General features: G+C 45.4%; 1 protein-coding gene across 2 annotated transcripts in view; it reads right to left on the bottom strand.

Moving 5' to 3' along the window:
- The window catches only part of PLEKHO2 (pleckstrin homology domain containing O2), a 40,178-nt gene that overhangs the window by 4,895 nt on the left and 20,318 nt on the right, over window positions 1-14,965 (bottom strand). The window contains exons 3-4 of one of the 2 annotated variants that reach the window (XM_072148627.1): window positions 12,823-12,939; window positions 11,143-11,247 (exon numbers count right to left, since the gene is read on the bottom strand). In XM_072148627.1, coding sequence (XP_072004728.1) covers window positions 11,143-11,247; window positions 12,823-12,939 — 222 coding nt within the window. The remainder of the gene's footprint in view (window positions 1-11,142; window positions 11,248-12,822; window positions 12,940-14,965) is intronic. The other variant, XM_072148628.1, reaches the window with a different exon arrangement.

The following is a 14,965-nucleotide window of genomic DNA, read 5'->3' as shown; positions in this document are numbered from 1 at the left end:
AGCTAACGAGTATCTCCTATGAGCCCGGTTGACACTGCTTAATTAGCGATCAATTTAGTAGCAATGCTTTCACAGCATAAATCTCAAGTCAGAGACACACTAATCTCAAGAGATGGACCCAGAGTCCGAGATAGAGACAGAGCCAATATTTATAGGTTTGCTCTGTCTAGACACACTGGGGTGCCAGCCAATGACAGCCTGCTAAGCCTCAGGAAGGTTACAATTGTGTAAATATAATGTCAATAACATTAAACCCTTTAAGGTTAAGCAGTCATACAAACAATATTGCACAAGCAATGCCCTCTTGGTGGTGGTGTTGTACCATGCAAACTAGGGGATGAAATAAGCAGTGTAATATGCACCTAAAGGGATCCTGAGGCCCTAAATATCTGGATTACCTGAATTGGGGACGCTAATGGGCCAATCCCACTAGATCGCTAGGGCAAGAATTCTAGTATTACATTAAGTATTGGCCAACTCCAGGATATTACAGATTAATGTCTTGGAATTGATGTATACAAGGGGGGGGGGGCTTTTGGTTAGGGGGATGGTTGTAGCTTTTATCACACGATGCATGATCAATAGCGTATGATCACTACCACTACTTGGTTGTAAGAAAGAAGTCAGGGAAACTTTCTGAGTGTAATCCAAAATAGGAAAATAGGAAGATGATAAAATATGTTGTAAATAGAGATGAGCGAACATACTCGTCCGAGCTTGATGCTCGATCGAGCATTAGCGTACTCGTAACTGCTCGTTGCTCGGACGAGTATTTCGCCCGCTCGAGAAAATGGCAGCTCCCGCCGTTTTGCTTTTTGGCGGCCAGAAACAGAGCCAATCACAAGCCAGGAGACTCTGCACTCCACCCAGCATGACGTGGTACCCTTACACGTAGATAGCAGTGGTTGGCTGGCCAGATCAGGTGACCCTGGGATAGACTAACCGCTGCCCGCGCTGCTCGGATCATTCTCTGTCTGGATGCCGCTAGGGAGAGAGCTGCTGCTGGTCAGGGAAAGCGTTAGGGCAGTGATGGCGAACCTTTAAGAGACCGAGTGCCCAAACTGCAAACCAAAGGCGACGTTTCTAGTGCAAGGTGCCAACACAGCAATTTAGCCCAATAGTGCCACAATACCACTATACAAGAGACAAATAACACTGTGACATCATGACGCCACCATTACAACCACATAAATAGCAGAATTCTGGTTATAAAGACTATAGAAAGGCCAACATTACCAATAATAACACTATACTAGAAGCTGATATAGTGATGAATACTGTATTACTGCCATCAGTGTGGAATATTACCGCCATATACTGATTATCATTACCCCCATACAGTGACAGCAGTCCTGAGTAGAGGCAGGGACTGGGGGACTATAAGTTAGTCTGCTTATGGACCAAATATTGCAATCTTAACCCCTTTTTTGTTTTTGCATTTTCATTTTTCACTCCCCACATTCAAAAATCTAACTTTATTTTTTCCATGTAAAGAGCTTTGTGAGGGTTTGCTTTCTGCATAATGCTGTGAAATTGGTGCCATTTTTTGTGCCATTTTCTTGTGGGCTTGGATTTTACAGCTTTCACTGTTGACCACAAATGAAATGTCTCATATATTCTTTAGGTGGGTGCGATCACGGGGATACTAAATTTATAAAGGTTTTATAATATTTTCATACATTTACAATAATGAAACCACCTGTACAAAAAAAAAAAAAAAATTATTTATTTTGCCATTTTTGGCGCTAACTTTTTCATACTTCAGTGTACGGAGCTGTGTGTAGTGTAATTATTTCCGAGATGACCTGATGATTTTAATGCTACCATTTTGAGGACCGTACAGACTTTTGATCAGTTTTTATTACATGCTGCAAAATGGCTAAAAAGTGGCATTTTGATCCAATTTGGCAGGGAGGTGGAGAAAGGTGTGGGCACATGTGGATTTGGGATCACACGTATGACAGCTGTCTGTGGCCACATATATACTTGCCTCATCACATGCACCGTGCGGCCAGTGATGCAGCATAGCACCCGGCCACATTGTGCATGCGCTGCCTGCAGTGGAGCTATGCTGGCTTCATTGCCCGCCTGATGCAAGTGATGAGCTCTTCAGACACAGACCAGTATATATGTGGCAACAGACAGTTGTCATACAGGGGGATTTGGGACACTAAATCACAGTTACCTATAGTTGGTTTAGTGTCCCAAAGCCACCTGACAGAACCTTTGAAGGCATTTGCAGCTCTAACACTGAACTGCTGATGTGAAAACCACACACAGCAGCCCCAGCAGCTCCTGACCTCTTATCATCTTCTGATCCTGCAGGCTTCCTTCTGTGGACTCTCACTCCTCATACTGCTGTACTTGTCTTCCCGGGCTGAAGAGGAGGAGGGGCGGGCACTGATCGGCTGCTACTGTCTCACTAAGGCATCACTAGTGAGAGCAGAGCCGATCAGCTTCAGGATGCAGTGGCAGCCGGAGCTCCGACTTTGATAAGAATGGGGAGATGGTACGCGTGCCTGCAGAGAGGGCTCTGCGTGCCCTCTCTGGCACGCGTGCCATAGGTTCGCCACCACTGCGTTAGGGTGTTCTATTAGCTTACTGTTAGGCAGGAGTGATTCTAAAAGAACCCAACAGCCCTTCTTAGGGCTACAATAACGTTCTAATTTTTTTTTTTTATTATTTGCAGCTAGTACCATATTGTGAGGAATTTGCAGGGGGACTTGCTACCGTTGTGTTTAGCTCTTAGTGACACACATATCCACCTCAAACACCAAAGTGGGAAAATTTATTAGGGGTTTGAGTAGAATTAGGCACAGTCTGCCAGTTTCTTTTTAGTTTACGTTTATTGTTTTAATAACTCAGTGTCATCTCATCTTGCATAGTAGTGTGCTGTAATACTTGGCTAGAAAATAGCCATAGGAGAATCCAAACGGCTTACTTACGCCTACAGTAGCGTTATATATATTTGATTTCTGGTTGATCTGCTGGTGGCTGTAGTTGTTGCAGTGCATCTACTAGTAAATTGTGAGCAATTTGGAGTCAGACTTGCGACCACTGTGTTTTAGTGACGCACATATCCATCGCAAAGACCGAAGTGGGAAAATTTATTAGGGCCCGGGGTTGTATTTCAATTAGGCACAGTCTGCCATTTCCTTTTTTATTTTACGTTTATTTTTTTCATAACTCAGCGTCATCTCATCTGGCATAGTAGTGTGCTGTAATACTTAGCTAGAAAATAGCCATAGGAGAATACAAACGGCTTAATTACGCCTACAGTAGCGTTATATATATTTGATTTCTGGTTGATCTGCTGGTGGCTGTAGTTGTTGCAGTGCATCTACTAGCAAATTGTGAGCAATTTGGAGTCAGACTTGCGACCACTGTGTTTTAGTGACGCACATATCCATCGCAAAGACCGAAGTGGGAAAATTTATTAGGGCCCGGGGTTGTATTTCAATTAGGCACAGTCTGCCATTTCCTTTTTTATTTTACGTTTATTTTTTTCATAACTCAGCGTCATCTCATCTGGCATAGTAGTGTGCTGTAATACTTGGCTAGAAAATAGCCATAGGAGAATACAAACGGCTTAATTACGCCTACAGTAGCGTTATATATATTTGATTTCTGGTTGATCTGCTGGTGGCTGTAGTTGTTGCAGTGCATCTACTAGTAAATTGTGAGCAATTTGGAGTCAGACTTGCGACCACTGTGTTTTAGTGACGCACATATCCATCGCAAAGACCGAAGTGGGAAAATTTATTAGGGCCCGGGGTTGTATTTCAATTAGGCACAGTCTGCCATTTCCTTTTTTATTTTACGTTTATTTTTTTCATAACTCAGCGTCATCTCATCTGGCATAGTAGTGTGCTGTAATACTTGGCTAGAAAATAGCCATAGGAGAATACAAACGGCTTAATTACGCCTACAGTAGCGTTATATATATTTGATTTCTGGTTGATCTGCTGGTGGCTGTAGTTGTTGCAGTGCATCTACTAGTAAATTGTGAGCAATTTGGAGTCAGACTTGCGACCACTGTGTTTTAGTGACGCACATATCCATCGCAAAGACCGAAGTGGGAAAATTTATTAGGGCCCGGGGTTGTATTTCAATTAGGCACAGTCTGCCATTTCCTTTTTTATTTTACGTTTATTTTTTTCATAACTCAGCGTCATCTCATCTGGCATAGAAGTGTGCTGTAATACATGGCTAGAAAATAGCCATAGGAGAATACAAACGGCTTAATTACGCCTACAGTAGCGTTATATATATTTGATTTCTGGTTGATCTGCTGGTGGCTGTAGTTGTTGCAGTGCATCTACTAGTAAATTGTGAGCAATTTGGAGTCAGACTTGCGACCACTGTGTTTTAGTGACGCACATATCCATCGCAAAGACCGAAGTGGGAAAATTTATTAGGGCCCGGGGTTGTATTTCAATTAGGCACAGTCTGCCATTTCCTTTTTTATTTTACGTTTATTTTTTTCATAACTCAGCGTCATCTCATCTGGCATAGTAGTGTGCTGTAATACTTGGCTAGAAAATAGCCATAGGAGAATACAAACGGCTTAATTACGCCTACAGTAGCGTTATATATATTTGATTTCTGGTTGATCTGCTGGTGGCTGTAGTTGTTGCAGTGCATCTACTAGCAAATTGTGAGCAATTTGGAGTCAGACTTGCGACCACTGTGTTTTAGTGACGCACATATCCATCGCAAAGACCGAAGTGGGAAAATTTATTAGGGCCCGGGGTTGTATTTCAATTAGGCACAGTCTGCCATTTCCTTTTTTATTTTACGTTTATTTTTTTAATAACTCAGTGTCATCTCATCTGGCATAGTAGTGTGCTGTAATACTTGGCTAGAAAATAGCCATAGGAGAATACAAACGGCTTAATTACGCCTACAGTAGCGTTATATATATTTGATTTCTGGTTGATCTGCTGGTGGCTGTAGTTGTTGCAGTGCATCTACTAGCAAATTGTGAGCAATTTGGAGTCAGACTTGCGACCACTGTGTTTTGCGCTTAGTGACGCACATATCCATCGCAAAGACCGAAGTGAGAAAATTTATTAGGGCCCGGGGTTGTATTTCAATTAGGCACAGTCTGCCATTTCCTTTTTTATTTTACGTTTATTTTTTTCATAACTCAGCGTCATCTCATCTGGCATAGTAGTGTGCTGTAATACTTGGCTAGAAAATAGCCTCAGGAGAATACAAACGGCTTAATTACGCCTACAGTAGCGTTATATATATTTGATTTCTGGTTGATCTGCTGGTGGCTGTAGTTGTTGCAGTGCATCTACTAGTAAATTGTGAGCAATTTGGAGTCAGACTTGCGACCACTGTGTTTTAGTGACGCACATATCCATCGCAAAGACCGAAGTGGGAAAATTTATTAGGGCCCGGGGTTGTATTTCAATTAGGCACAGTCTGCCATTTCCTTTTTTATTTTACGTTTATTTTTTTCATAACTCAGCGTCATCTCATCTGGCATAGCAGTGTGCTTTCATACTTGGCTATAAAATAGCCATAGCAATAGGATAGCATCGTTTGGTTTTAAAAACTAAAAAACACAAAAAAAAAACACAAAAAAAAAAAAAAGTTAAAAAAAAAATTCAAGTTATAACTCTCATTTTCAAAATGTTTAACCCGAGGGCTAGGGGTAGAGGACGAGGGCGGGGACGTGGGCGTCCAACTACTGCAGGGGTCAGAGGCCGTGGTCCTGGGCGGGGTGAGACACCACCTGCTTATGAGGGAGCAGGGGAACGCCGCAGAGCTACACTCCCTAGGTTCATGTCTGAAGTTACTGGGAATCGTGGTAGAGCACTGTTGAGGCCAGAACAGTGCGAACAGGTGATGTCGTGGATTGCCGACAATGCTTCGAGCAATTTGTCCACCAGTCAGTCTTCCACGCAGTCCACCCATGTCACCGAAATCGGCACTCCTCCAGCTCCTGCACCTCAGCCTCCTCCCCCCCCAGTCTGCCCCCTCCCAGCAAAATTTGCCATTTGAACCGGCATACTCTGAGGAACTGTTTTCTGGACCATTCCCACAGTCACAAACCACTTGTCCGGTTGCTGATGAGCAATTTTCCGATGCCCAGGTTTTCCACCAGTCGCAGTCTGTGGGTGATGATGACCTTGTTGACGTACTGGAAGAAGTGTGTAAAGAGGTGTCCGACGATGAGGAGACACGGTTGTCAGACAGTGGGGAAGTTGTTGTCAGGGCAGGAAGTCCGAGGGGGGAGCAGACTGAGGGATCGGAGGATGATGAGGTGACAGACCCAAGCTGGGTTGAGAGGCCGGGTGAACACAGTGCTTCTGAGACGGAGGAGAGTCCTCGACCAGAACAGGTTGGAAGAGGCAGTGGTGGGGCCAGACGGAGAGGCAGGGCCAGAGCTGGTGCATCAGCGCCAAATGTGTCAACTAGTGAAGCTCCCGTGGCAAGGGCTCCTGCGGCGAGGGCTAGATTTTCAGAAGTCTGGAGGTTCTTTAAGGAAACACCGGATGACCGACGGACTGTGGTGTGCCACATTTGCCAAACCAGGATCAGCAGGGGTTCCACCACTACTAGCTTAACTACCACCAGTATGCGCAGGCATATGAATGCTAAACACCCCACTCAGTGGCAACAAGCGCGTTCACCTCCGGCCGTGCACACCACTGCTCCTTCCCCTGTGTCAGCTGATAGTCAGCCCCCTGCCCAGGACCCTGCCACAAAAACCCCATCGTCGCCTCCACGATCCTCCACAGCATCCACCAGCGTTCAGCTCTCCATACCCCAGACGCTGGAGCGGAAACGCAAATATAGTGCAACCCACCCGCACGCCCAAGCCCTTAATGTGCACATCTCCAGATTGCTAAGCCTGGAGATGCTGCCCTATAGGCTAGTAGAGACCGAGGCCTTTCGCAGCCTCATGGCGGCGGCCGCCCCTCGGTATTCGGTCCCCAGCTGCCACTACTTTTCCCGATGTGCCGTCCCAGCCCTGCACCAGCACGTGTCAGACAACATAATCCGTGCCCTGACCAACGCCGTTTCTGACAAGGTCCACCTGACCACGGACACGTGGACGAGTGCTGCCGGGCAGGGCCACTATATATCTCTGACGGCACATTGGGTTAACTTGGTGGAGGCTGGGACCGAGTGTGACCCTGCGGCTGGTCATATACTGCCGACGCCGAGGATTGCGGGGCCTACCTCGGTCCAGGTGTTTCAGGCCTACTATGCCTCCTCCTCCTCCCACCCCTCCTCCACCTCCTCCTCCGAACGACCATCCGTGGGCATGGCGCCATCAGTCGGTAGCTCTAGGCACAGCAGCAGTGCCGTCGCTAAGCGACAGCAGGCGGTGCTCAAACTGCTGAGCCTAGGCGATAAAAGGCACACCGCCCAAGAACTATTACAGGGCATCACGGCGCAGACTGATCTGTGGCTGGCACCGCTGAACCTGAAGCCAGGCATGGTTGTGTGTGACAACGGCCGTAACCTGGTGGCGGCTCTGCAACTCGGCAGACTGACACATGTGCCATGCCTGGCCCATGTGTTAAATCTGATAGTTCAGCGTTTCCTCAAGACATACCCCAATCTGTCTGATTTGCTCACGAAGGTGCGCCGCATCTGTGCGCATTTCAGGAAGTCCAGCACAGATGCTGCCACTCTCAGGGCAGCGCAGCGCCGCCTCCAACTGCCCGCTCACCGACTGTTGTGCGACGTGCCCACGAGGTGGAATTCAACACTGACCATGTTATCCAGAGTTTACCAGCAGCGCCGAGCGATTGTAGACTGCCAGATGTCAACTTCCACCAGAACTGGTAGTCAGGTCAGTCAGCTTCCTCAAGTCTACAATGAGGAGTGGACGTGGATGTCTGATATCTGTCAGGTGCTGAGTAACTTTGAGGAGTCAACACAGATGGTCAGTGGCGATGCCGCCATCATCAGCCTCACCATCCTGCTCCTTGGCCTGTTGAAAAACTCTCTGGTCAGCATGAAGTCGGAAGCTTTGCGCTCCTCACAAGAGACGGGGGAAGAAGATTCCCTTGTTGATAGCCAAAGCACCCTTAGGTCTGTTTCTCAGCGCATATCGGAGGAGGTGGAGGTGGAGGAGGATGAGGAGGAAGAGGAGGAGAATGTTGGCGAGACACAAGAGGGGACCATTGTTGAGTCCTTCACTGTTGAGCGTGTATGGGCAGAAGAAGAGGAATTGGAGGAGGAGGAAATGGACAGTCAGGCCAGTGAGGGGAGCGAATTCTTACGCGTTGGTACTCTGGCGCATATGGCAGATTTCATGCTAGGCTGCCTATCCCGTGACCCTCGCGTTCAAAGAATTTATTCCAGCACCGATTACTGGGTGTTCACTCTCCTGGACCCACGGTACAAGCAAAATCTTTCCACTCTCATCCCTGGAGAGGAAAGGAGTGTGAGAATGCATGAATACCAGCAGGCCCTGGTGCACAAGCTGAAACAGTATTTCCCTTCTGACAGCGCTAGCGGCAGAGTGCGTAGTTCTGCGGGACAAGTAGCGAGGGAGAGTAGGCGAGCAGGCAGCTTGTCCAGCACTGGCAAGGGTACGCTTTACAAGGCTTTTGCCAGCTTTATGTCACCCCAGCAAGACACTGTCACCTGTCCCCAGTCTCGGCAGAGTAGGGCTGATCTTTACAGAAAGATGGTGAGGGAGTACGTAGCTGACCATACCATCGTCCTAAATGATCACACAGCTCCCTACAACTACTGGGTTTCAAAGCTGGACATGTGGCACGAACTGGCGCTGTACGCCTTGGAGGTTCTTGCCTGCCCTGCCGCTAGCGTCTTGTCCGAGCGGGTTTTCAGTGCAGCTGGTGGCATCATCACCGATAAGCGTACACGCCTGTCGACTGACAGCGCTGACAGGCTGACGCTTATCAAGATGAATAAAGCATGGATTTCTCCTAATTTCCAATCTCCAGCAGGTGAAGGAAGCTCAACCTGAATAATTTATCCACTCCTCCTCCTCCTCCTCATTTTCCTCCTTCTCCTGCTCTTTGTACAGTAAAGCAGAGGAAACTGGCTATTTTTTGACAGGGCCCACTGGCTCTACCTATAGTACTTTATGCATTTAATTTTTCTGGAGGGCCACCGACCCGGTCCTCTGTTTTAAACAATTTTTGGGAGTGCCACATACAGGCACTCAATCTATTCAATTTTTCTGGAGCTCCACCTACCTGCTCCTCTGGTTTGAAAAATTTTTTGGACTGCCACATACAGGCACTCAATCTATTCCATTTTTCTGGAGGGCCACCTACCTGCTCCTCTGGTTTGAAAACTTTTTTGGACTGCCACATACAGGCACTCAATCTATTCAATTTTTCTGGAGGGCCACCTACCTGCTCCTCTGGTTTAAAAACTTTTTTGGACTGCCACATACAGGCACTCAATCTATTCCATTTTTCTGGAGGGCCACCTACCTGCTCCTCTGGTTTAAAAACTTTTTTGGACTGCCACATACAGGCACTCAATCTATTCCATTTTTCTGGAGGGCCACCTACCTGCTCCTCTGGTTTGAAAACTTTTTTGGACTGCCACATACAGGCACTCAATCTATTCCATTTTTCTGGAGGGCCACCTACCTGCTCCTCTGGTTTAAAAACTTTTTTGGACTGCCACATACAGGCACTCCATCTATTCCATTTTTCTGGAGGGCCACCTACCTGCTCCTCTGGTTTAAAAACTTTTTTGGACTGCCACATACAGGCACTCAATCTATTCCATTTTTCTGGAGGGCCACCTACCTGCTCCTCTGGTTTGAAAAATTTTTTGGACTGCCACATACAGGCACTATCCAAATTGAATTGTCTCCATAGCAGCCTCCACACGTTGTCTCCATTGCTACCTCCAAAAGTCGTCCATATAGCTGCCTCCATACATCGTCCCTTTATCAAACGAGGTTTGTCAGGCCGAAATTTGGGTTGTTTTCATGGATTCCACATCAAAGTTGGCCAGCTCCATGCCAAGAACCAACTAACATAGTTTTAACTGCAGCACCTTTAATCTACTACTAGTTCACTGCCTCCATACATGCCCGCCTTATCAAACGTGCTGTGTCAGGCAGAATTTTGGGTTGTTTTCATGGCTTCCACAACAAACTTGTTAACTTTGTCGCCACCCTGCTGTGTAATCCACAAAATATACTGGCAAACTTTTACCATTTACGGATATTATTTCAGCGCTTCTTGCGCAGATGTTTACATTCCCCTCACCCGCCATATCCTAAACTTATAAGAACGCTACTACACTTGATCTTATACAAAAGGTTCTTAGAAGTGCTGTTTGGGGAGTAGCCTAGAGACAGGGGCTTGGATTGGCGAAAGCTCGCCTGGCAGCGGAGCGCCAGCTCCATGCCAAGAAACAACTAACATAGTTTTAACTGCAGCACCTTTAATCTACTACTAGTTCACTGCCTCCATACATCGTCCCCTTATCAAACGAGCTGTGTCAGGCAGAATTTTGGATTGTTTTCATGGCTTCCATGTTAACTTTGTCGCCACCCTGCTGTGTAATCCACAAAATATACTGGCAAACTTTTATCATGTACCGATATTATTTGAGCGCTTCTTGCTCACCTCCTTTGGTTCCTCTCTGCTACCCATTGGTTTGAAGCCTGAGTCCATTTAGGGTATGTTGCCATGCCACTCTCTAGCCTTCCGCTGCTGCCGCTGCCTCTGCATGCCGTCCCCTATAGTGTCAGGGTCAATTATTGGATGTTTTAGATGCTATCTAGCTTCATTCTGTCACTCTGTCATGGCCATGCTGTTGCCCATAATTTTGGCATAATGGTGCAATTAAGCAGCCTCAGAGGCATCCATGCATGCTGTCCCTGCTGTTTCCTGTCCATTTCCGTGGTGTTTCCATCCTTTTCTGAGGTTCCCAGGTGTTTGGCCAAGCTTCCCTGTGCAGAGCCTTGGTCCCCTTGAAAAATGCTCGAGTCTCCCATTGACTTCAATGGGGCTCGTTACTCGAAACGAGCACTCGAGCATCGGGAAAAGTTTGTCTCGAATAACGAGTACCCGAGCATTTTAGTGCTCGCTCATCTCTAGTTGTAAACTTTCTTATAGTCACTCGCACTATTTATTCATAAAAAGTTTGTTGAAAAGTAAGAATCCTCATTACCTCATCAAAGACTTTGTTTTTCCCTCTATTTATCCCGTCATTCAGAGCCTGGATCCACACATCTCTCTCCTCTGTGTTTTTTGCTTGGAATTTCACATCCTGAACCTAAGATGGTAAATGTCATTATTCTTCAATTCATCCATTAAGCAATACATGAACTTGTGACACAGATGACAGAGCAGATGACATTTATCACAAGTGTTATCTGTCCATAAAAGGGAATGTTATGGTCACAATGTAGTTGTGTTGTTCGCCTCCTCCGTCTGTATTTATACTGTTCTGGTTTACCAGATGATGTCACCATAACATAATAAGATTGTCCTAATGTATTTTTCCCAACCCAACATGACATAAAATATCATACAATAAACTACTAACAACTGTAATTCCTTTTAGTTGTGGATTGACTCTTTAAAGGAAACCTACCACTTCTGAAGGTAGGTATGAGATGCAAACACCGGGCACCAGCTCAGGGTGAGCTGGTGCCGGTGCTTAGTCTCGTTAGTGTTAAAACCGCGGTATCGCGGTTTTAACACTTTTTAAACTTTATAGTAGAAACTGCTTCGGCGCTGCGATCGTGCGCACGCAGGGCCGAAGCAGTTTCTGCTAGAAAGTTTAAAAAGTGTTAAAACCGCGATACCGCGGTTTTAACACTAACGAGACTAAGCACCGGCACCAGCTCACCCTGAGCTGGTGCCCGGTGTTTGCATCTCATACCTACCTTCAGAAGTGGTAGGTTTCCTTTAAATATAACAGCATCATTATTTGAGAGTAAATCAACTTAAAGCAAAGTACTACCCAAATTTCAGCCATACTTTATAGGGCCATGTAGGTCAACTAACTACCAACTCAGAAGCGGAGACATAAATTCAATGCATTACCCATGAACATGAACATGACAGAACCAAAGAACACACCAAAATCAGAGGTGGATCAACGGGAGAAGTCTTCACAGCAAGGCATGGCACATGGCAAAAACTTTTATTACCCATGATCCCTCCCAGTAACCTGCCCTAAAAGTGAGTAAGTGCATCTTGCCCATTTGAGAAATATATTGTAAGAACCAGAACTGGAACCTGAAAGTAAATAATTTACCATAGTTTTGTATTTACAGCTCCAATGAAGAACATGTGTGTCTCCATGTAAACAGACACAGGTAGTGTTACCCAACCTTTATTCCTCCTATCTTATTTTACTTCTGGATAACCTAACAAATGCACATCAGCACAAAGTAGAAATCAAAAGGAAGAATGTACATGCATGATTACACTGCACTTCATTTCTTTCCTGTCCGTTACTATGGAAATGCATTATTTATAGAAAAAAAAACATTAAGTTTTGATTAATATAGATAATACTTTAGTGTTACTTCATCTTACAATGTGTTAAGACAATAAAAAATGTGATATTGAAGGTACTTTAAAAGGGGTTTGCTGGGATATTTTCATACCTATGATCATGTGAACGGAACCAGGCTGCAGTACCATGATACGGCCACTATACAGTGTAGGGTGTAATCTGCCTGGAGACAGCTCATCGGTGCAGGATAGAAGTATTATATCCCAATCTATCAGATAATAATGGCCTCTTTAGTATTTAAAGTCTTTGAGACCCTTTAAACTCTTTCCAGGTTCTTGCTCCCGGTGAAATAATAAATTGATAATTATCACAAAAATTTACCTTAGTGCCTGGAGATGGGATCAAATTAAAATGCTTTTTTCTTTTGAGAAAGACTTTTTGGTCTTGGCACCGTTCATAATTTGCCAGCTCTAGTGTCTCCAGACATCTCTGTTCTTCCTGTAGAAATGGAGAAACCTAAATTAGACTGTATTTTAGAAGACAATCTTGGAAATATTTGACTCAAATATTTCACTCAATCAGTGAAATTTGACAAAATGTAGGTCTCGATCTTCTGTGGGAAGAATGCAACACAAATCCAAAAACTGGAACCTGAACTCAGAAGTTTCTGAACTAGGAAAAAAAATCAGCATTTCCATATCTTACAATATGGCCCATCAACAAATTGCCAAAGTTCAGCATTGTACTGCCCTCTGGTCCACAGATTAGTGATTCGGGACTGGAACTCCATCAATGGAGCAGCCATTACACTGCATATACAATTATTAGAGAACTTGTGTAATCCTATAATCTGAATATTAAAAAAAGACAAGTATAAGTGTTTATTTTAGGAGAATATGTAAGTCTGCAGAATTATTGGACAACTATTAACATGCCGCATTGTTATGTAACTCAATGAAAATAGAATTCCCAACTCTGCTTTTTATTACCATCTGTTAAATTGAGGATGATAAGTAAGCAACCCAAAATTTACTTCTGACATATCCTAAAACTCAGAGACCAATAAAGACAGTCTTTTCAATAGCTGTCAAGAGCCTTCCATCAATGGTCGCCTGCACATTTGGCCCTTAAAGGCAAATTCTACCTAAAGGAAATCAACCGCATGGATTTAGTGGTGTCACAGTTCGGAGGGGACAACTGACAGAGAGTGTCTTTACAAACAGTCTGTGGACCCTCTGGACCACCGCAGAAGGTGATGGAGTTAGCTGCAACCCCGGACCAGAGTCTTAGTGGCACCTGGTCTTCGCCAGAGCCCGCCACAGGAATGGTAGCAACACGCAAGATCTCTGGAAAGGCAGGAATGCAGAGGTGCACTGGAAACACAGGGACCACAGGAGGGCTTTCACTTAGCAGGAAATGATGCTGAAGATCCGGCGAGGAGTGAAGGGAGGTGCCGGATTATAAGGGAGAGCCAGAATAACGAGCTCCAATCAGGAGGACGCTGGCCCTTCAAGTCTTAAAGAGCCGGCACGCGCACCCTAGGAGCGGGAGCGCGCGACCTAGCAGGAGTACAGCCAGGAGCGTGGAGAGGTGAGTCCAGGCTAGGGAGCGGGACAGTGGCAGCGGGGACCGCGGCACATTGAGGGGCAAAGGTGTGCCCACGATCCGCGACAAGGATCGCGGGTGCATCTGTGACAAGTGGTTTTAACCTGAGCAGACTTACACTCTGGCATGTGCTCCCTCAAGTGGGATTCGCTCTTAATGTCTTATTCTTCTTGAAAAAAAAGGACTTTTGAAAATATACAAATGTGACAGGGGAAGGGAAGGAGGAGGCGGGCAAAAACACAGAAGGAAGGCGTGAATAATTGGCAGACGATGGAACCAGAAGGGGCTGCTGTGACTTACACAAGAACCCCTAAATTCCATTTGCATATTTTAAAAAACACTAAATCCATGTGGTTGATTTCCTTTAATGTGTTTAGTTTCTTCCACCCATTCATGTTGAAATGGGGGACATTTTTGGGGCCTTTTGGGGACTAGTAAACACCCCCATTCACTTCTATGGGCTCATTTTGATTCCACATCCCATGCAATACTCGTCTGCCCAAGGTGCAAATTGGAGACTTTGGAAACTTGGCCTCCATGCGCCAAAGGCTAAAAGGTTTGAATACCAAAAGGAATACCCACTTCTACCATATATGATCCTAATACCAACCACAACATAAATACCAATACAAGTATATAGGACTAAGTTACTATCGACTATAAACTATGACTCCAGTATTATAAAACAAATATTTGTATCTTTATTTATACATAATATGGCAATCAAAAAAAGATTTGTCGGAATATATTGATAAAGCTAGCAAACACTGCACTACATAGCCCTCAGAACACCAAACCTAGCTTACAGCAGTCCGACATATTCATGAGGGTGCGGCCCAAGGAGGTGGTGACTGCCGTATGATGTCTGGTAGTCACCACCAGCCTATGGTATTGAAGGGGTGGTCTGGGGGAGAAACTA

The sequence above is a fragment of the Engystomops pustulosus genome, chromosome 4 (genome assembly GCF_040894005.1).
Source record: "Engystomops pustulosus chromosome 4, aEngPut4.maternal, whole genome shotgun sequence".
In the NCBI taxonomy this organism is placed as follows: Eukaryota; Metazoa; Chordata; class Amphibia; order Anura; family Leptodactylidae; genus Engystomops; species Engystomops pustulosus.
The sequence above is the reverse complement of the archived record's forward strand: the minus strand, read 5'-3'. Positions and strand labels throughout refer to the sequence as shown.